This window comes from Rhea pennata, chromosome 27, assembly GCF_028389875.1.
Source record: "Rhea pennata isolate bPtePen1 chromosome 27, bPtePen1.pri, whole genome shotgun sequence".
Lineage (NCBI taxonomy): Eukaryota > Metazoa > Chordata > Aves > Rheiformes > Rheidae > Rhea > Rhea pennata.
This window is the reverse complement of record NC_084689.1, coordinates 3,084,866-3,105,748: the sequence shown is the minus strand read 5'-3', so window position 1 is coordinate 3,105,748 and position 20,883 is coordinate 3,084,866. Positions and strand designations below refer to the sequence as shown.

Genomic DNA, 20,883 nt, shown 5'->3' with positions numbered 1-20,883 from the left:
GAAAACTTGTTTGATATCCTGCTATTGATAATTAGTCTTTATTTTACTTTAATGAGCTACCTTTGCTGCTAGATTCCCAGTATAGTAGCATCTGGAGGAGCCTTGTAAGATTTTCTTCTTATGTAGAGTTTGTAATTGATCAGAAGGTACTCTTAATTTGTGAAATAAATCCCCCTAGTCCTATAGATATTCATCAGTTTGGCTAGTGGGTACTTACTGGTGCCCTGCAGGAGTAAGTGTCATCTCTCTGTTTCTCTTTCTCAAATCTTTCGTCTGTTGCATCTGCTCAGACTTTATGGAGGATATACAAAGCTCAAAGAGATTTGGAGATTAAGAATGTGAGGAATTGAATATATAAATAATTATTCAGAAAAGGTGTTGGTTATAAATTCTTGCTGTAAACTTAGGGGGGCGAAGGGGGGAAGGTCGTTAAAAACAATGGGCCGAGCAGTGGACACAGTGAACTGCAAACTTCACCAGTGTACGCTGACTTGGTCCAGTGTTGTAACTCAGGACTTGGGAATAAAGAGGGAAGAAATGAAAGTTGTCATAGCCATAGTTGTTGCACAGAACTCGTCTCTAAAACTAAGGATATATATAGTCTATTTATATATACTCTTGATGTTTTGCAGCAGTTTGTCTTCTGCTAACTTTTGATAGTGCTGATTCATGAGAAACTGGATGTACATTTGATTGTAATTAGTTGACTTACTGAGAGAGGAAGTAGCTGGGAGTATAAAAATCTGCCCTTTGAGTTCCTCAGAGGCATCTCATTTTAAATAAACACATGGGGTTTCCGTTAGTGTTTGCACACAATGCTTGGTAGTAAAATAACGAGTTAAAAATAAATTCTAAAAACTTCTCTTGTGAACAGGATTTTAACCTTTCATATCTCAAAATGTCTCAGAAATACTAAGCAAATCAGATGAAGTTAATTCAGGCACATTGAAATCTGTGTTTTTGTTTTTCTTTTGAAACTTTCCATTTTTTTTCAGTTGAGGATATTTTTTCTTTTTTTTTTCTCTCTCTCAAACTAAACTTACTTTCATTTTAAGTTGCCAGGGGCTTAGAGTAGACCTGCAAGCTTTCCTATATAAATCCTAAAGGGTACCTGCAGCCCCAGAAAAGTTACAGGTCTGAGCCCCCAGGATGCGGTTCATACCACAGTACCAGAGGTCGTGGTAGGAAGAAGTTCTGTAAGTGTTTCTCAGTGAGACATAAGCGCATACAGTGAGGCTGTGAATCCTGATTTCTCTCAATGCTGCTTTGATTATCTGCCTTTTAGATTCTGCAAGAGGAGTTGATCTTTGCTGAGAGCCCCCTCCGTTACAGCAAGCGAGAGAGGCTCCTCTGCCTCCTCCCATGCTTCATTTGAAGCCGTACTCCTCCTAACCAGTGCCTGACTTTGCTGTGGTCTCCCTAAGAATAGGCATAAAACCAACTTGATAGATGGTCTGTTTGACGATGATGAGATAAATGACCAGGTGTAAGGCCACTTTTCAGGTTTTCACTTTTCCAAGTACTGATAGAAGTAGTTGTTACTAGTACTTTGCTCACACGTGTGGGATAAACAGCAGTGCGATTCTTACTAGTTTGTTCTCGTTAGAAAGATGAACTCTGGCTGTAGCCACACAAACAAGTTTCTATGAGGTAAGCTTAAGGGTGGATTTCTGGCATATTGAACATTCTGCTGTAATACCCTCAGAGTGTGTTTTGCCCTCTGCTAAGCGTATGGTAGCTTAATTCTCTATAGCAGTGAATTAAGGCACGTCGTGCGCATAAGTATGTGCAGATGTACAGTTACTGAGCAATTTTTAGCATGCTGTACAGCCTATCTTACTAAGAGAATTTGAAATGAGTCAGAGCTGTCTTGTTATAATCATCATATTGAAAGGGCAGAGGAGGTTTGGTGGGTGTATTTGGATCAGTGGATGTAAATTTTCAAGGAAAATTGTTGGTAAGGGAGGACTGTAGAGGTCTAACAGTTTGGTGTTGAAATGGGATTAGAGAGCGGGTTACCACTGCATTTGGTTTCACATTGTGTTACACAGCGCTGCAAAGCTTGCTTGTGACACATCCAACGGGCTGTAAGAAAAGACAGGGGAAGAAGGAGTTTTAGGGGGTTGCTTTTATAATTTAAAAAGCTTACTTAAGATAGAGCATTTCTCTTATTCTCAAGTAATAAAACAGTAAATTGTGTGTCTGTTAGCAGCTTCTTCCATTCAGGAGCAGAATGCACTCAAGATATCTTTTCCTGGGGTGACAGTATCTATGTTTTCAGCATTAAAACTAATAATGTATTATATATTAATGATTTTGGTGCTTTGTGTTGGAAGAGGCATCTTTATGTTCGAAAGGCGTCGCCTTTGTATTTTCAGTTATCTCAGCTATGTAGATGTGTCTCATTTAGAGGTCATCATTTCCACCCCCTTCCTCCCCCAGCATCTGTGACTTGTATTTTCCTGCCTTTCTTTGGAGTATATTGTCCTTAGATGGTCTCCCATTAAGGTATATAATTCACTGTCCTTAGATAGTGTAATGAGCTGTGGAAGTTAATTTTCTTAACTGCTAACAACAGATGTTAACTGGTGTTGCAAGTGCAGTGATGTTTGTTGTCCACATTGATTAGATTAAGTGTTAGTTGGTTCAGCATTCGCTAATAAAAGGGCAATTGGATGGGAGAGCACCAGTAACCCTCAATCTGTTTTTGAGTGTGTGCAGGCTCCAATTCATGTATATGAAAGAGCTCCCATGGTTGGGGAAGAGAGACTGTGTTGGAGGAGGAGATGTTATGGTTGTGCCTTCGGGAAGAGTTTAATCTAGGAGGGGGCTAATCTGTGAGATGGGGCTTTGCAGAATTCCTGCCTCTGCGGCGACACAGGTGTTTTAAAGCACTGCCGTGCGACCCCAGTCGGCCCCTTACCATTTCACGCTGTGGCGCCGCAAACCGTGTTTGGCACAGGAGAAGAACAAATGGCCACGGGTGGGAGGCCGGTAGCTATCCAAGCGAGTACTGCTGCGAAACTTCCTCCTGCTTCAAACCACGGCCAAAAGCTTTGTTTGTACTGTGGAATTTTGAGGGCTTTAGGCCCTTGTCCTTCAGCAGGATATGACACCGATGCCAGGGTGCGTGCCCGCTACGAGGGCAGGCAGGTTACTCTGCGGGTTTTCTGCGCTGAGTTGGCACCAGAACGCAGAGCGCACTTGGGAGGCTGTTTCAGTGCATCTTTTCAGTCCCTTCTCATGCAATGCAAATGAACTTTGGCAGAGTCCTGCTGGACACCGTGTATTTTCTTTGTCTCACAAAGTTATTTTTGCTACCTGTGACTGTCAGGTGATGATTTGGCATGCCGGGTTTTGAATGCCTACAGCTTCTTTTCTGCTTTAGCTATATGTACCAAATGTTTTTTTTTTTTTTTCTTGGGCTTTTTGAATTTTGTTTTTCTGGCTTCAGAGCCTTTGACAAAAAGAAAGATAACTCTCCCCCACCCTCCCCCAAGCCCAACAACATCAGAAAAACACAGTAGGGGGTTTGCAGGATTGGTGCTGGAAAATTGCGCTTCAGAGAGACAACAGGTTGTTCCAAAGTATTTTTGCCAGTTTGCACACAGTAATATAAATGGTAATGGGGCATATGTCACTTGGCTAAAGGTTTTACCTTTAAACAGAAGTCTGGTGCCGTCTTGGAAATGACTCTGATTGTACATGCATTCAGGGTTTTTGAAGAAACTGAAAATACCTTTTGAGTGTATTGAGTTTGTTTTAGCAAGATTAAAGATGGTCTTACTCTAGTGGTATTTTCTAAACAAAATGAATTGTCTTCTATCATAAATTCATGTTTCTTACTGTTCTGTTTGGGACTAATAATGGGTGGTTGGAGTAATAGCAGAACAAGTTTGTTCTACATTTGCAGAAGTGCGCCCGTAAAGCTCACCCTAGATATATGTACAATATTTAGCTCTAGCAGTAGTGCCTAAAGACAGATTTCTTTCCACTAATACTCACTACCTTTAGTCAAAGTTTCTCCCTAACTCAAAAGCCTGAGGAGAATAAGTTAGCGTTATTCCATTTCTCAAAGATCAATAGCATTAGACTGGTAGGGAACTGCTTTAAGAGCTTTTCACTGAAAGCAAGTGTTCCTGTTTCTAGAAGTTGGTAGGGACTTTAGTAAGCAGAAGTGACTAATCTTAGCTTGTTTTTTTAGGCTTTTTCTATGCCAGACAAAGCTTTTAATCAACAGGTATAGAATTTCAGTCACAAAAGTATCTAGGTTCACATCAATTTTAGAGGTAAAATCTCACATACAAGTCATTGAAATTAAAAACTAGACTCTTTGTGTCCACTGAGATCATCTCTCTGGAGACACACTGTAGTGTTTCCTTACAGCTATTGCAAATTAGAAGATAACTTCAAAACATTTCAGGTTGTTACTCTCTCTTACAAAGAAACAGAATGCACCGTGCTGAGAAAAATACCTTAATACTTCTTTGCAAGATCTAATAGAGGGCTTAGAATTTTCTGTAAAATTGTCCTTCAGTATTAATAATGAAGAGAGTAGAGTCTGTTCAAATGCGTTGTCACCAGCCACGTCTTCACTGGAGTGCAGAGCTGTGAATGAAAAATGGGCTTAGTGTTCTCAGAATAGTTGAATTCTGCTGATGCTCGTGATCTGTTTTATTGAGAATATCTCCTTAAAATTGCACACTGGGTAGCTGTAGCCTGCCTTGATTTTTATCAACAGCCCTCCTGCTAGTCCTGCTCCCTCAGGCGCTTGGGATCAGTGTAACTGGGAGCTGGGAAGGAGTTAGTGATGCACAGTGCTGCTGGTTATCCAAACTGCGGCAGCATTGCTGTTTGCAGTTTCTTGTAAAGCAGTTGTGAAACAGAAAGAAATCCTACAGAAATCCTCTTCTCCCAGAAGCTTTCTCTGTGACTTGGATGTTTCAAGCTCTATGTGTCTCTGGCAGAAGACCACGTGGCTGGTGGTGGGAAGTCGCTTGTGCACAGGGGCTTTGCTGTGCTTTTTGTGAGTGAAGAAAGGTAGGTGAACTGATTCTCCCTTCTCATGAGCGCCATGATTAGCTTTTGAATACTTTGGTTTAATCAGAAGAATGTACATTACAGCAAATACTGTCCAGGGTTCACGTTAAGATTCTCCTTAGAATAGAGAGATCAGGTTAAACATGGAAAAATCTAATTTGCTTGCTCTACACTGCAAAGTTCCAGAATATTGAATGACGTTTCCTGTATTGAGGTAAATAAACATTTTGTTACATGTTGCAACAACAGTGATTATCGTTGCATAAAGTATTTCTTGATTTTTCTTTCTTTCTTTCTTTCTTTTTTTTTTTTTCTATTTGAGCATGTATTTTGATTTTCACTGCCAGCATGTGGAATAAAAATTGGAGTTTTTGGAGATAATCTTGAAAGCATGGGATAAAACCTGGCTTTGTCTATGCTTTTTTTGTGGTTGTGGGTCTAAAGTAAAGCTGCAAATCTTGGGAAGTCATCCCTGGAGCAGATGGTACTGGCAAGGATCCTACTCAGGAAGGAATTTGAGACTCTTATCCTGTGCCAGATACTCTAGATCAGCCTGTGCACAGTCCTGTTGTCAGCATGACTTTGTTCATCCTAGCTTTTGGAACTTTCATGTCATTTCTAGGCCTAGTTTAAAAATAGACGTATTCTTACCAAGACTGTGTCTGATTCGAAGTTTGGGAATGGTTTCTGTGTATATCCCACTTTTCAAATATTTTACTTTGAACTCTTCACCAGAGTCAGCCATGCTTTTCTAGTGAATAAAGTTTTCTTAAAATACTTTGGAGGAAACTTCTGGTTGATGGATGCCCTGAACTTGATGCTTATCATCTCCAGTGGTTTGTCTTGGGAACAGGAGGTGCTATTTCATTTTTTGCATTTCTGTAAAATGGTTGTGTAGTAAATTGTTCTTGCAGATACAGATCAAATATGTTCCTTATCTTAAAGTATTGACCTAGAAACATGGCAGAATCTTTTCTGAATTGCAAAGTTAGAAAACTTCGAGCACAGCCACAGTGAAGGTTGAAGTGCTTGGTAAAGGACCTATTTCTTGAAGACTGCAACAGCTTCTGTTGGAAATGCAGTTGTTACAAGTATCTGTAAATTACTGAGGGAGAGAGAAGTGATGGGAGTGAAATGATATTTTTTTTTCCTTGGGGTTATTTAACAATATTTGTGTTTATACTTCGATGCTATTATAGACTGTCACTTGCATCTCTGGCTCCTAACTTTGGAAGTGCTCTTCTGACAGGGTGTCTGGTTTAATTGAGGAAGATAAAACTGCAGCTGTGGAGACAACAGACAGAGGCTTGTGGATGGGAAGTGTGAGAGACCTCTAGTTTATGCATGAGTCTTTTTGAGTCTGCATTAGGGAAGAGCTTATAATTGCAGACCACTGTTTTGAAACACATTTTACATAAAGGTGGCTCTGAAAATATTTATAAGAAGCAACTGTTCTTTTGCCTTTGAAATGAACACTGTTTTACTCAGGTAAAATTGTAAAAGAAACTTTAATGCCTTGGAAGAGCTGGGTACTAGATCTGCCCAAATTAGTGCGTTATATTTTTTTAATTGTACGAGGCAAGAGAGTAAGTGTATCTACAGTCTCTTTGGAGATGGATCTACTGCCATGCTCAATGCCTAAAGAACTGGTATAGCAGCATGTCTTGTATTTATTTATTTCTGTCCTAACACAGAGTATTTTTAGTAGCATCTAGAATATATTTTGTCTAGTTCAAAATCAGCTTAAATCCAAACCTGCTTTGCTTGTGATTTAGAAGTCGCATTTGATGTAATATTGCTGCATGTTGTATTTTTCATTATAGTCTTATACTGCCCTCTAGTGATATTTTGACTATATTGTATGTACTTTGTTTTTCAGACTTTGAGAATATTTCCATAGTTAAGTTTGCAGCTGAAGTGTCATTGAAACTTTTTGTTTGCCGTGTAACATCTTAGCATAAGCTTATGAAGACCAGTTTTAAAAATTGTTATTTCATCCTGAATTGTTTTGGATTTTTTTTCCTGCACGTTTTGAAGTAAACTGAGCAATTTTGCTTTTCAGGTTGGAAGGCATTTTGAACTTTTACACCTACAATTTTTGTAAATTGTCCAACACTTCATTTTCTCTCTGTACATTGGAAATACAGTCAAGTGGTAATGCAGGAATTGCATGTTAAGAACTCCCCTTTTATAATTTTGTATATGGCCTAGCACATAAGGAACCAGAAGAAATAGTAGCTGATATGTTGGCCTTAAGATGTTGTTTCTGAAATTAACTTAGAAAAGGAAGCAGCATTCTGATGGAAGATATTTAAGAGGCAACTGGTTCCTTATATGTGTTTAGTGAAAAGTGTGTTGTCCTTGATGGGTATTTTAATGAGACACATTTCATACACTAAATGGAGGGGGCTGAAGTATGTGCAGACTATCAACTGTCTGAACACTCAGATGGTACCAAGGCATTGCTAATGTAGCACTGTTTCTTCTGGCCTTCTTGGGTATAGGTTTGTTTACGTGAGTATAAATACACATTTATAGTAGTGTGGCACTTTCCTGTGTGGAAATGAGAATTCATCCCAGTGATGTTACTTGTTTTAAAAGTGAGTTCTGTCATTTGTTACGGTATCTGAGCTCTTTTCGCAGAAAATCAATAGTAAAGTGCCTAAAAAACTTAGTGGAGTTCCTTGATATTTGACCCTTCTTGAGTTCCCTACTAACAAATAGATTAAGTGATATTTTGGTCAGAAGCCCTTCAAATCCATGTTAGAGGATACCTGAAATGCTCTCTCATTAGTGGGGGAGTGAAAACCATGCTCAGGCCTTTCTATGAGATTTGTTAGAGCATATGGAAAGAAAAGGTTTCCTTTTCCTGATTTTCTTCTCCGTTCTTCTCTTTATTTCTTTCCTTTTTGTTCTCACTGTTCAGGTGTTGATACCCTACTGGAAATATGGGGTCTGAAAATCCAAGTCCACAGAACCCTGGCTGTAAGATCATGACCTTTCGTCCCACCCTTGAGGAGTTTCGGGACTTCGGGAAGTATGTTGCCTTCATTGAATCCCAAGGAGCTCACCGAGCAGGGCTTGCCAAGGTGAGTTGCCTTAGCGTAGGTATTGAAGGCTTCCTGGAGGGCACTTTTCTGACAGTCTGTCTTAAGGTATCTATGAAATTATATCACTTGGATGTAGTTTTCTGATATGCAGTGAGGCAGAGCATCGTTTTAGAAATTGGACGTGTAATTTCTGTGTTTTGATTTAGCTACAGAGGAAAGAGGGAGGGATTTCAGGCCTTCCATAGGAGTAAAAGAAGCTTTTATTTAAAGGAAGCCTTCTCCTGATGCCAGCTGCAAAAACAAAGATGTTTCTAGTGCTTCCAGAGCTGGGGTAAGAGTACTTTCAGGTTCTGATCCTATTACTGAGATATAAATACAGAGAGCTGTGGTCCTCAGTGGCTGGAGGTGTGAGGTCTTCAGCTTCCTCAGTGTAGGGTAAAGGATCAAGTTTTTGAAGCCTGCTTAAGTTTGGATGATGAAGAAAGCCAGAGATGTATGTTAAGTTATATCCATACGAATTGGTAGCAACTTTTACTCTTCTCATGCTCTGAACCACCTTATGCTGGCTTGAATCCTCCATATGTGTGAGGTATGGAATACACCATACACCAAAATACATCAAAGGTATTTGAAAGGAAAATAATTGTCGAGCCAAGTCAAAAATCTCTGTCCATCTCCTGTCCCCATCTTCATTTTGCACTGAAACTGATAAAACATTAAGAGAACTCTTTATGTGAACCTTTTAAATTTCAATACTTTGCCTAAAGGTGCTTCAAAAAAAATGAGCGCTAACTGAATAGAAAGATTATTTCTGTGGCTGTGTCTTGTTGCAGCCCAGACTGGGATATTCATTTGTCCGGACAAGGTAGTTGTACATGTAGTATTTAGCAGAACTTAATAAAGCACAGCAGAGGACAGAGGTAAAGCTGTTAGGCATGAAATAATACTTACTTTTTGTTAAAACATAGGTCAATTACTGTTTTTATTACAGTTCTAAATAGAGCTGGGTACTGATAAAGCTCTCTGTCAAATGTTTCCTTGTCCGCTCAAGTGTACTAGCAATTACATTCTGGGAGACCAGTAAGGTAGATTATTTTAATAAAAGCTGCTGGTGAATTCCAGATGTCATAAAGAAATGACTACCTGTAGGACTAAATCTCAGCATTTCAAGTTAATCTTTCTGTCTAGTTACTGTGACTGCAGTTCAAAACCTTGTAATGGAAGCAGAGCTCATCATATCCTGGAGGAACAATGCCCATGAAAATCAATAAGTTGTGCTTCCAGTCCCATAGCTTTTTGGGGGGGGGGGTAAATCCAAATACCAAATTAGATTGCAGATGCATTTTCTTCATTCTGCATCATCACTGAATGTTCTACTGATTGTTCTCTGATCTTGAGTCTAGAATTATTGCAGCTGTTCTCTTCAAAATTAAAGCTTTTTCTTCCCGATTCAGCACTGAGCAATTTTTTGCACAACCTCTAAGAGTGGGGAAGGAGCTCTGGGCATGTTCCCCATGTGATTTTTTTTTTTTTTTTTTTTTTGTTCTCCATCCCCTGCCCCTCTTTGTTGAAAGAGCTATTTGGAACCCTGTTGTGTCACCTACAAATACAGAAACAGCAACAGCAATTATGTGAGCAGGATTGTGAGGTTTCCTAGTTTTAAAGAAGCTATCAGCCCTTCTAACGATGTTAGTGAGTCCTGTATTTCAGTGATTTCAGAACAGGTGGCTTGTCTTACATGCTAGTTATTTGAGATGGTGCAGTTATTTGATATCGTACAGCAGCAGGTGAAATACCTTCTGCTTAAATGTGTTTTTCTCAATAAAAGTTAAGTGCTTGCCTATTCTGCCTATGAGATTTGTTTGTTTTTTCCCTCCTCTTCTAGGTGATACCTCCCAAGGAATGGAAACCTCGAAAAACCTATGATGATATAGATGATATGGTTATCCCAGCTCCTATTCAGCAGGTGGTTACTGGGCAATCAGGGTTATTCACCCAGTATAATATACAGAAGAAACCGATGACTGTGGGAGAGTACCGACGTTTGGCTAATAGCGAGAAGTATGTTAGTGTTAAGTGTTGCACTATGTTGTGAATGGGAGAGTTTTGAGGAAAGCCTTTCTTTCTAAAAAACTGAAGAGAAAATGCAGCCAACCTTGTTAAGAAAAAGCTGTTTCCACCAAAATGCTTCTGATTTAAAATTTTAAGTTCAGAATCTCAAACAAGTTTATAACTTGGTTGCTCTTGAAGTATCTTTGATTTTTTTCTGCAAATTGGTATAGAAAGATTCTTTGGCTAAGAATATCCTTGAAAAATTGTCCCGAGACCCCAAAAGAGCTCTCAGTTTGTGAATGTTCGTTCTTGAAAACGCATTTCATTGCTGAGGTACAAATAATCGTATCTTGGAGTGCCTGAGCTAATACTGGTAGCATGCATGTCTTCTGAAGTGACTGGGAATATTAGAAAACACTTCAGTTAGCTGAGACAAGTTAACTCTGCTGCAGTTGTGTTCTTTTTCCAGATCCACTTTCCAGAGCTCTGGAGTATCTTGAGTTTTAACTCAAGCAACGCTGTCAATCAGGCGTCAGCATTAAAATATTGCTAGTAAAACACGTACATGAGTGCTTTACCTGTGTTCAGCAACCTGTGTGATAATTTAATCTCCTGCCTCCTTAGGGATGGTGATCTGATACTTCACATAAATGCTCATAAATGCTCATGCTATTTTTTTTTGTCAATAGACGTTAAGACTTTTAGAAGAAAGATTCGAAAAGCAGTGTATTATGTGAATCTAAGTAGAATTAAAAATGAAACGCATCTTCAGTAACCTCCTGAGTGTCTATTTTGATAGTTACCTTACTTTTAGAGCCCTTTCAGGCTTACAGGCCCTAGAAGATGAGAGAGGAAGAATGTTTACTAGCTTAAGTTCCAGGAACGGAAACAAAAGGGCTAGAGTTGTGTGCTTGGCTGTATCCTTGCATTACATGATGATATTAATCCACCTTTTTTTTTCTTTGATTTCTTCCTGTGCTGAATATAACATACATCTAAGGTGTAGTAACAAGTCCAGATAATTTGTTGATTATTTTGTACATTGCTTCAAGATAATGCAATGGAGGATGCTGTAAAAACACAAGGGGATCAGTTTTTGTGGTTGCATGTCTACTTTTACTGTGCATTGCTTCCTAGAATCTGCTCCCCAAACTATAGTTCATGTCTTTCTGTTTCCTTAAAAGTTAGGAGTGCCTATTCTAACCAGGCCTTCCACAAAGCTGAGAAATGCATGCTGCTTTTTGGTCATTCATCAGTCTCCGATGAATATTCCTTGAGACTTACATGCTTACCCTTTCTGTGTTTTTATCAGGTATTGTACTCCTCGCCATCAAGATTTTGAAGATTTGGAGCGTAAGTACTGGAAGAATCTCACATTTGTCTCACCAATTTATGGGGCTGATATCAGCGGCTCACTATATGATTCAGTAAGTGAAAAGTCCCACTTTCTTATGTACGTATTATGGACACTGACTTTTCTTTATTTTCTTTTATTTGCTCATTAGAAGTAGTACTTCAGAATGAGTTATTAGATTTAGCAACCTTGAAACAGCAGCTTAAATCTTTATTCTTCTCTCATTAAGAAAGTATGACTAAACTTCCATCCCTCCCCAGAGGGGATTGGGGATGGGATTCAGGATGACAATGAAATCTGTGATAATCCTTAGTCTTACTAGAAAAATTAGACAAAGACCAATTTAGTTGAGTTCTTATGGAGCCACTGGCTGAAGTCTGTATAAAACTTGCATAAAAGGTTGTTGCTGCTTTGATGAGAGTATCATGTTCTTATCTAGGATATGATCAGGGAAGGTGACATAACTGGACATAAATGCAAGCTGTAGAAGTAACTTCTACAATGTCCTGAATATAAATTTTGTTTCCTTTAGTTTCCGTCAAACTCCTATAAGCAAAAGTTACGTAATAGGATTACCAGCCACATCTAAAAGAACATTTCCTATTCTCCACTTACTTATATTGCTCTAAGAACTGAGGTATATGAGTAGCAATGGAGACTCTCTCTGCACTCCTTTTCATCTTGCTTTTCAGCTGCTTCCTTTCTACATCCCTTTATCTCCTGCCCCCTCTTTGTTTCTTTTTTCTTTTTAGGTTGATTTAGAAAGTTTCAAGATGAAGAGCTTGAATTTCACTGTCTTACAGTTACTCCAGCAAGCAGCTTTAAGCTGATGTTGCTTTAGTGTGTCTATGTTACTTACATACATACTAAATGCACTAGGGAAAAGGGATAGGAAAGAAATGATTAATTATTATTCCTCAGGCAATCTCAAGGTTAAAGATTTGTAATAACTTGTGTGACTTTTCTATTCTCTACTAAAGTAGAGAAAACCAACCACCAGACTTAGAATTTTTCTTTTCATTAGTCTTTTCATTTTCTTTCATTAGTCATTTCAATTTCAATACTATTGAAGTATTTCAATAGAAATTCTTTCCTATTCTTTATGTGAAGTACCTAGATGATGTAGAGGTCTTTATCTGTTTGGCCATGTTTCAGTCTAGTGTTCATGATAAGTTGATCCAAGATATTCTCTACGTGAAGGACATCATCTAAATGGAATATGCTAGTGAGAGAAGTGTATTTTACCTTTAGTTTATCTTGTATTTATTAGTAAAACAGTTATTTATCATTCAAAGAGGTTGTGGGATGCTCTGCAGCAGCAAGTTCTGGTATGTTCCAGTACAAAACATATTTTCTTTGAATTACAGGATGTGGAAGAATGGAATATTGGCAATCTGAACACCCTCTTAGACATGGTAGAACATGAGTGTGGTATTATCATAGAAGGTGTGAACACTCCCTACCTCTACTTTGGGATGTGGAAGACAACGTTTGCTTGGCATACGGAGGACATGGATCTTTATAGTATCAACTACTTGCATTTTGGCGAGCCAAAATCCTGGTAGGTGACACAGTACTGATAGATACTTTGCCTCTACTCAGACACCACTTCAGGGGGGCCTGACTTAAGCTTATGCTGTCATGAAACTGTGTCTCTTTTATGTTGCATTTAATCCAAGTGCAGGCTAGCTACAAAGGCAGTGATTCTGCTTACTTCCAGTCTACAGCAGCATGCTCCCAACATCAGGCAACTGGCCGGTGAGCCAGTTCAGGACACAGACTGGCAGAAGACTTCCCATGGGTCCAAATGAGAGGAGCATGCAGGACAGGGGAGTGGGGGACTGTCTCCCCCTGCCCACACACACATTTGAAAGTAATTCTGCTTTCTTACTTGTTTTGAGGCCTAATTCCTGACTTTCTAGAAAGAAAGAATTAGGGAGACTTGTTGACATCATGATTAAAAACACTTGAGAGAATTCTCAATGTTTGTGGTTTTTTGAAAACTAAGGCACAAGATGGAATGTGGCAGACAAAATGGTGATGGGATTGTGTGGATACTCTAAAAGCGCTTTAATACTGAGTGACTGTTTTTCCTACATTGTACTGTAGGCAGGATACATCTGTTGCTTTAAAATTTCCATTATTTAAATATATAAACACACTTAAAATTATAGGTCAGTGCGTCATTTTTTTCATGGTTAATTGTTAGAATAACAGTAAGCATTTTTTTAAATACTGTCAGTACATAGACTGGTTTGAAATAGCTTTCCACAGAAGAAATCAATAGATAAGGATGAAATTAGGAAGCTAGGAGATTGTTACCCTGAGCCAGTATTCTATTTTCTGAAGCCTTCTGTTTAAAAGTATAACCAGAGAGACTTAGTAACTCAGAACTTTGCTGAAGATCTTGATACAACTAATAAATATTGACATTTGCGTGCAAATTAAAGCTTAAATGTCACTGTGGAGCTGCTGTCATTGTGCCCTGGCACTTACAGACAAGATCTTCCCATTTTCTCTGCAATATGAGTCCCTGGTGACACTACATATCTCTAGGCTGTTAGTGCCTGCGGGCATATAAAAGCTACCAACAGCAAAGAGGCTGTAATGAATAGATACAGTGTTCCTTTACAGCCTTAAAAAGGAGTGGAAGGAGGGGCTGAGTCTGTAAAGTTCAGCCATAGTCTTGATGTGAATTTTTAAATGTTTACGACATGTCAGAAAATCTTACTTCTCTAGCATACGTGATTCTTTGTCCTTCAGGTAAGCGTACGAGGGATTTATAGAATCACTTGTGTTATCCATGTTAAATAAATTTAACTTCAAGAAACAAATCTCTGGATTAGGAATGAAATGTGACATGCTTTCATTTTAGATACTGTCAGGGTGTTTTTTTCTTCAGGAATGGTTAGTTCAAAGTTATTTTTTCTTGGCCCTACTCTCCAGTAGGTGGTGCCACCAGCACAGCAGAAGCACTTACTCTCCTTTGACCATAGTGACTATCAGCAGAGCTAGTGTCCTCTTTAGTGTGGCTGTTTGACACCTCAGTACGCAAGAGTTTTTTTTGTTTGTTTGTTTGTTTTAAGAGCTGTATGCAGAGCTAACCTGAGGGTTAAATTTGGGTCGCGATCATGGCTGTTTCCTGGCTGCTCCTTCCATGCTTACATGTTACCAGTTCTGTCTTGTCTGTCTTTGGCTTCCTTTTTGTTCTGAGCTCAGAATAGAAGTGGAGCTCTTTCCAAAAGTAGAAATAAGACCAGATTATCTTGAGAAGAAAAGCTGTTTACAGCATGAAAATAATAGCATTTTTTATTTTTTTTTTTAAAAACCTCTTACCTTGTGAGCAAAAGTTAGACAATAAAAGGTAAATGAAACCTATTTTTAACCTCTTACACTAAGTGTTTTTCTAGCTTGACCTGAACAGTTTTCCTTCTTGCATGCATCTTACAAATTTCATGGGGGTGTGGAAAGATGATAAACTTTTCATGAAGTTTAGTAAATCTGTCAAATATCTTCTCTTATAAGCATTAGTGTCTTTAATCTTGGCAGCTTTGATTTCCTGTCTGATCCTGTGGAGGAATTTTGGGAAGATGCTGGGGAACACCTGATATTTGCCTCAAAGGAGTTTCAGTTGTTACTGTTTGGCCACTGATGCTTATAAAGAGCTTAAGTCTTGCAGGATTTTTTTTTTTAAGGTGCTTTTTGCCATACTTAGAAAGGAGGGGAGGGGAGGATAATTATCCAGCACTTCTCTGGTTGTATGGACTTTTTATAGAAACTAGTTCTGTAAACCTAGTGCTCTGTGTGTGTAGGGGGGGGGGAATGAGGCTTTTGATGTTGAGCCATGTTTTTGGCAAAACATTTTCGTCTTCGACCAAGCTTTTTGTATAGATGACAGACTGTATGTAACACAAAAATAGATGTATTGTGACAAGATGCCATTGCTGGTTTGGCAGGCCTCTCTTGCTGTTCCCTTAAGCCTGAGGCTAGAGTATGCTATGTGCCCAAATCATTTCTTCCGTGTTCTTCGTAGTGACAGCTTCTGTTAATGAGTTATCAAGGTCTTCTGTGTACAAGCATTAGCTTTTAAGAAGTAAATCTGAACACCATTTTGAACAGACCTGGAACTTTTCAGGTACATGAGCAACTGCATATTCTGGATACGATTGCAGTGATACCAAAGGTCAGTTGGGGGAGCTCTTGGACTTCAGCAGAGAAATTCTGGTGGTGCAGACCAGCTTCACTCAAAGATGGCTAAAACGTTATTCTGGCACCACCTCCGTGGAAATTTCCCAGCTTCCTTCATCCTTTTTATAGGCTCTTTGACTCTGACAGTGATCATCTTAGAAGCACCTCAGGGAATAACAGGAGTGTGGAGAGTTTCAAAGTCTACCACTTTGGGGTTGAGCTCTAAAATAAGAGGCAGAGTTATTGTTTGGTTGTCAGAGATATTTATATAGTGAAACCAAGCACTCTCTATATTAGTAGTATTCTGCCTCAAAATTGTCTGTTAGAAACATAACTCTTTCTTCATGTATCTCATAAATTATTTTAGGCTACTTTAATCCAGACTGTGTAACCAAAGCCCTGCTTTGCAGGGTAGCAAATAGGAACAGTGAGAAGCCACCAGCTCTGCTTCCTGATGAAGGCAAAATGAGAAAGGAATTGGGCCAAATGAGGCTGCTTCCCAGACTTTATTCAGATGGATTCTACAAGAAATTGCTCCATGTTTATTTTTTATGGAAGAGGTGAAGAGTTGAATTACCTTCTCAGGGAGGTCTGAATACATTCAGACTATGAAAAGCCACCAGAATAAAAGATAGCCTGAAAAAGGAATCTCTTGTAGATCAGGGTGGGTAGTTACTAAAGTGTTATTCTGTATCTCTTTCTGTCTGTCTTTGGAATTTTCGTTTATACCTCTTATACAACACCTGTTTTTTTGGGGGACTGTTGGGATTGGAGTTAAAATAAATGATTGCGGTTCAACAAATGAAGATGGTTTCTTTGTACACCCAAATTAGCAGCTGCTTGATCATACAAATGCTTGATTAATATGTGTCTCTTTCATTGCAGAGAAATTCTGCTGCCAACAACTTTCTTGTCCTGTTTCTTTTCCATTAGCTGAACAGAACAAGCTGTAGCAAAATGATTTCTTTACACAGTGCTGTGTCACTGGGGATGCAGGTTAAAAAAATCCTTCAGCATTAAGTGAAATATTCACGTAGTAGAGGGTCACCCAGTGATGAGGAAGAAAGAGGGTCATGAAAGACAGCTTTTTTTTCTGCTTCCAGTCTCATTAAATGATGTATCTATGCCTGTAGTTGCAATGCATTTGTATCTTTAATTATGTCTTGTTGTGCAGAAGAGAATGAGTACTGTCTTCAGCCAATATGATTGCTGCTGCAAGGACAGCCCTACTGCCCCCTTTGGATTATACTGCCTCTTGCTGATCATCTTTTCTGATATTCTGTTTCTCAGGCATGTGCATTTGGTATATGTTGTAACCACGCTTTTGTTGTTTTTAACTGGAAAATCAGTGTGATAGACTTGAGAGGTAATACAGAAGGTGTGGGTGCTTTCCATCAAACATATCGGGAACTTAGAGCTGTTTTTAAATTTTCCTTTTAAGCTTCTCAGGCAGGGAACTGCCAGACTGAGTCTCTTGCTTGCGTGTTTCTCAAATTATAATAAAACGTCCCTCTTACATTAGTAGTTTAATTATAACCTTTTCATAGTCTGTCTTCAATTTTCTCAAAAATTTGAATGTATTTCATTTTGCAGCCCTATATTAAATCTCTTGTGGTAGGAGTTTTTACTGTATCAATTATACATATTATGTATAATTACCTTATACATTCATATGCTGAAATCTGAAATACAGCATATTGTCAAATGATGCTAACAGAAGACTGATTTTTATAATGACAGAAGCAACAAAGCTGAATGCCAAGTATAATACTTTATGGTTATTATGGCATTTTTGGAAAATGTATGTGTCTCAGCCCTTGCAATTTCAAAAGTGTATTTTGAAATACTGAGATACTCAAGCAAAGCTTCATTCCATCTCTATAGAAGTGTGGTGAGTGCATGTCTGTGCTCTTTAGGTATAATTTATGACCTTGCATATCAATTATGTAAGTTCTCTTCTTGCGTTGGGCATTGCTTACTGCTTTACCTTCTTAAATTGTGGTAGCAGTTGTAATCACATAGATGCAGAGGAGCCAAATAAGTCCTGTGGTCTAATACTGATAGTAATATTCTAATACTTCTTATAAGGTGGAGTGTTAAGTGATTTGCTTAAGGCCGCAGAGCTGTTGTCGTGAGCTCCTCTATGCGGCTCATTTAGCCGACTGAACCACAGTTGGGAAGTAAATTTCTAACCTTATAAGGTGGTATACAGTGCAACCTGAAGTATTTTGGGCAAAGCTCAGCGGCTAGGAAAGGTGGTCCATTTGGAGTTAAGACTGGTCAGACCATTCGTGTCCCCTGCCCCTGAGCAGCAGAAGGAGTACCTGTCTTTGCAGGGAGCAAGGGAGTACCAAAAGTAGCTCTAAGTTGTTAAAAATCTTAATATTGTGAATTTGAATGGATACATTTCTGAGTCAGTAATGTCTCTGTGTTGTTTTGTCAACATTGTAACACGTGACTGGATAACAGGGTTATTTTTCTCTGATATTTTGTGACTGATGTTGCCTTATAGCAAGAATATTTGATTTACAATTTCTAAATGTTAATGGAATATTAGACTGTGTTCTTTCTCTCAGAAACTACAGGTGTTAAACTAGAGTGACACTGTGGATGATAATTGATTTTTATAAAATGTCTCTGTTTTCTTATCATGATGGATGTTTAATTTTCTCTTAATTAAAACGGGGAGCCAGCTTTTGCTTTTAAGTTACATGGTCTTCTCTCCGAAATGTTCCCGTGTCTAAAGTGGATCGTACCTAATCTGTTTGACTTTGATGTCACATAGTACACTTTATGCCAGAGCAGTAGTTTATGTAGACTTCAGGACAAATTACCAGAAGAATTTAAAAAAAAAATATGATTAGGTAAAAACACTGGTCACAGATAGAAATCCAGATATATGTTTTAAAATGTAATTGTATCTTGTAAAAGTCTTAACACTGTTTACTTGAAAGTACATAGCATTATGTTTAAAACAAAACAAAACAAAAAACTTAGCATTTTTGCCTTCTTTCCTCTAGTTCTCTAGCAAGGTTCCCCATGATAAGGTAAGTGTCTCTGTAGGAATCAAGGAAAACAAGTCCATGGAAGAACTTGCTTATAACAGCTACATTTTAATGAATTTATAGTTATCTGTTACTGATGTCTTCTCCAGCAGGGAAAGCTCATGTTTTTCAAGGGAGATTTAATGGGGAGATTTAAGGCAAGGCATGATTGCTCCCCTGGGTGCAGATTGTATAAGGGAGCCCTCTTTACTTGTGGCTAATAGCATATACTAAAGCAGCTGCAGATACGCAAAGTGCTGAGGATCTTACTGCTGATTTTGCTTTTCATTATTGTCTCAGGGAGCATTGCAGCTGTCTTGGTCAGAACTCCTGCCCTAGCCTTCCTCCAGGATAGGAAACATTAATCCCTGGAAAACTATCTTGGGGAAAGCAAATGACCTAATACAGTCACGGAGCTTACCTCTCCAGCATCTCTCCTCCTTCATTTTCAGTGCAGGACACAGGGTCCTTATCCCCATTTCCCTCATGTGGTATTGTGCACTGTCCCTCTGCTTTTAACACACACTCACATATGTTGCAGTTTGTTGAGAGCTTGATGCAATCTCACTGAAAGCAGCTGGGTTTAATGTGGGTTAGTGAATTGTATGGCAACAGGGGGAAGGGCATTTGTCCCTTGCATCAGTTATTGCCTTCTAACCCTTATGTTCCCTCAGGGGGCCATTGTACAGGGTGGTTTAATTACCAGATTGATCAGATGTGATTATCAGCCTTGATTATTGGGATTCATAGAGCCTTGCATCCTGGAGAGCATGTGAGTTCCTTAAAACTAGATTAGCAGGAATCACAGCTGCCTTTTGCCCTTGAGGGAACTGAGAACTCTGAATTTGTTATGCTATGACTTTCCATTTTACTCCATGTAGAATTTTTGAGTTTTACTTTTCCTATTTCTTGGTTTTTAAGGAATTTCCCCCAAAAAGATTGTGCAACCTTTCCCCCCTTCCCCAAGGTCTACATCAGCCTTCCAGGGGAAGTGTGTAAGGTTGGCTTGTTTTCAAATGTATATGCTCATTTGCTGTTTTTATGCTTCACTCTTGGCAGGTGAGATTTATAGCCTTGTTGGGGTGGAATGTGGGAGGTAGGAGGGGCAGGGGAAGGCCATTCGGCAGTGATGGGCTTCTTGCAGCTCACAAATTTCCTTCCAGCCTCTGCTATCCCATGTAATCTGTTTTACAGCTCTGCAGTTTTGGATGGAGAAAGAGTAGAATTTATGGTGATGTTTGATTTATAGATTAACTGCACCACCATTCGCTCTCAGACTGATTTGGCAAAGCAAGACTCTTCTGTTGATGAAAGGGATAGAGGAAAGAACAGTGGTATTCATTAAAAGAAATAAAAGGAAAGTGAGATAAAGTACGACCAGGCAGAGTAGCTTTTCACTCTCCTACCTTTTCCACAACTGTTAGATGAAAGCTGCTTTGGAGCAGGGTTTCTGCATTGAGAATCTGCGTGCATGTTGATTTGTGCCGTGATTCATGAAAGGAATGATGCATTGAGATGCAGAGTTGCATCCCTCTATAATTCACTGATAAATGAGAGCAGTGCAGCAGTGAGTTATTAATGCTGCCTTTCAAGCTTCATATACTGCAGTCATTAGTTAATCAATACAAACCACGCTGTACTACTAATACTCAGATCTGCCTTCCTGCAGGCTTCCCTGGATCTAAGGTGCTGTTTGTCCTGGAGGTAGTGCTGTGGTGGAAGATGACCTAAGTCTCCTGAAGGGAATGGTGCTAGCTGATAGTCTGCTTTTAAAATGCAAGGATTTGCATATTGTACAGAGATCGAATCCTGGGTGACTGGAGTGGTTTTCGTGTAGTTAAGTGATCAAACCGAAGTGTGTGAAGAGTTATGACCTCTGACTTGTATTATTTGGATTATTTTCCCAATCAGGTGTCTGCGACTGGCACACTGGAACAGTGGAGAGTTCTTTTCAATAGACTTAGATATTTGTGTTTTTACACTGTTGTACACAGTTCGCTAAAAGATCATTTTTCCTGATGCGAGGGAGGCACTGTATTCGGGAAGGAAAGAGCTTGGATGCTGCCCCTCTTCATTCACCCTCATCTAGCTTTGAGGGGAAAATGCCACGAAGATTGAGCCAGACCCTTGGACCAGGGGGAGTAACTATGGAAGT

General features: G+C 39.1%; 1 protein-coding gene across 5 annotated transcripts in view; it reads left to right on the top strand.

The window, feature by feature from the left end:
- The window catches only part of KDM4B (lysine demethylase 4B), a 93,818-nt gene that overhangs the window by 5,955 nt on the left and 66,980 nt on the right, over nucleotides 1–20,883 (top strand). For 3 of the 5 annotated variants that reach the window (XM_062596111.1, XM_062596107.1, XM_062596110.1), the window contains exons 2-5: nucleotides 7,967–8,129; nucleotides 9,976–10,151; nucleotides 11,455–11,569; nucleotides 12,864–13,057. In XM_062596111.1, the coding sequence (XP_062452095.1) occupies nucleotides 7,989–8,129; nucleotides 9,976–10,151; nucleotides 11,455–11,569; nucleotides 12,864–13,057 (626 nt within the window). In that variant the 5' untranslated portion in view covers nucleotides 7,967–7,988. Of the gene's footprint in view, nucleotides 1–7,966; nucleotides 8,130–9,975; nucleotides 10,152–11,454; nucleotides 11,570–12,863; nucleotides 13,058–13,180; nucleotides 13,347–16,051; nucleotides 16,109–20,883 lie in introns of those variants that run through there. The other 2 variants (XM_062596109.1, XM_062596108.1) reach the window with 2 other exon arrangements.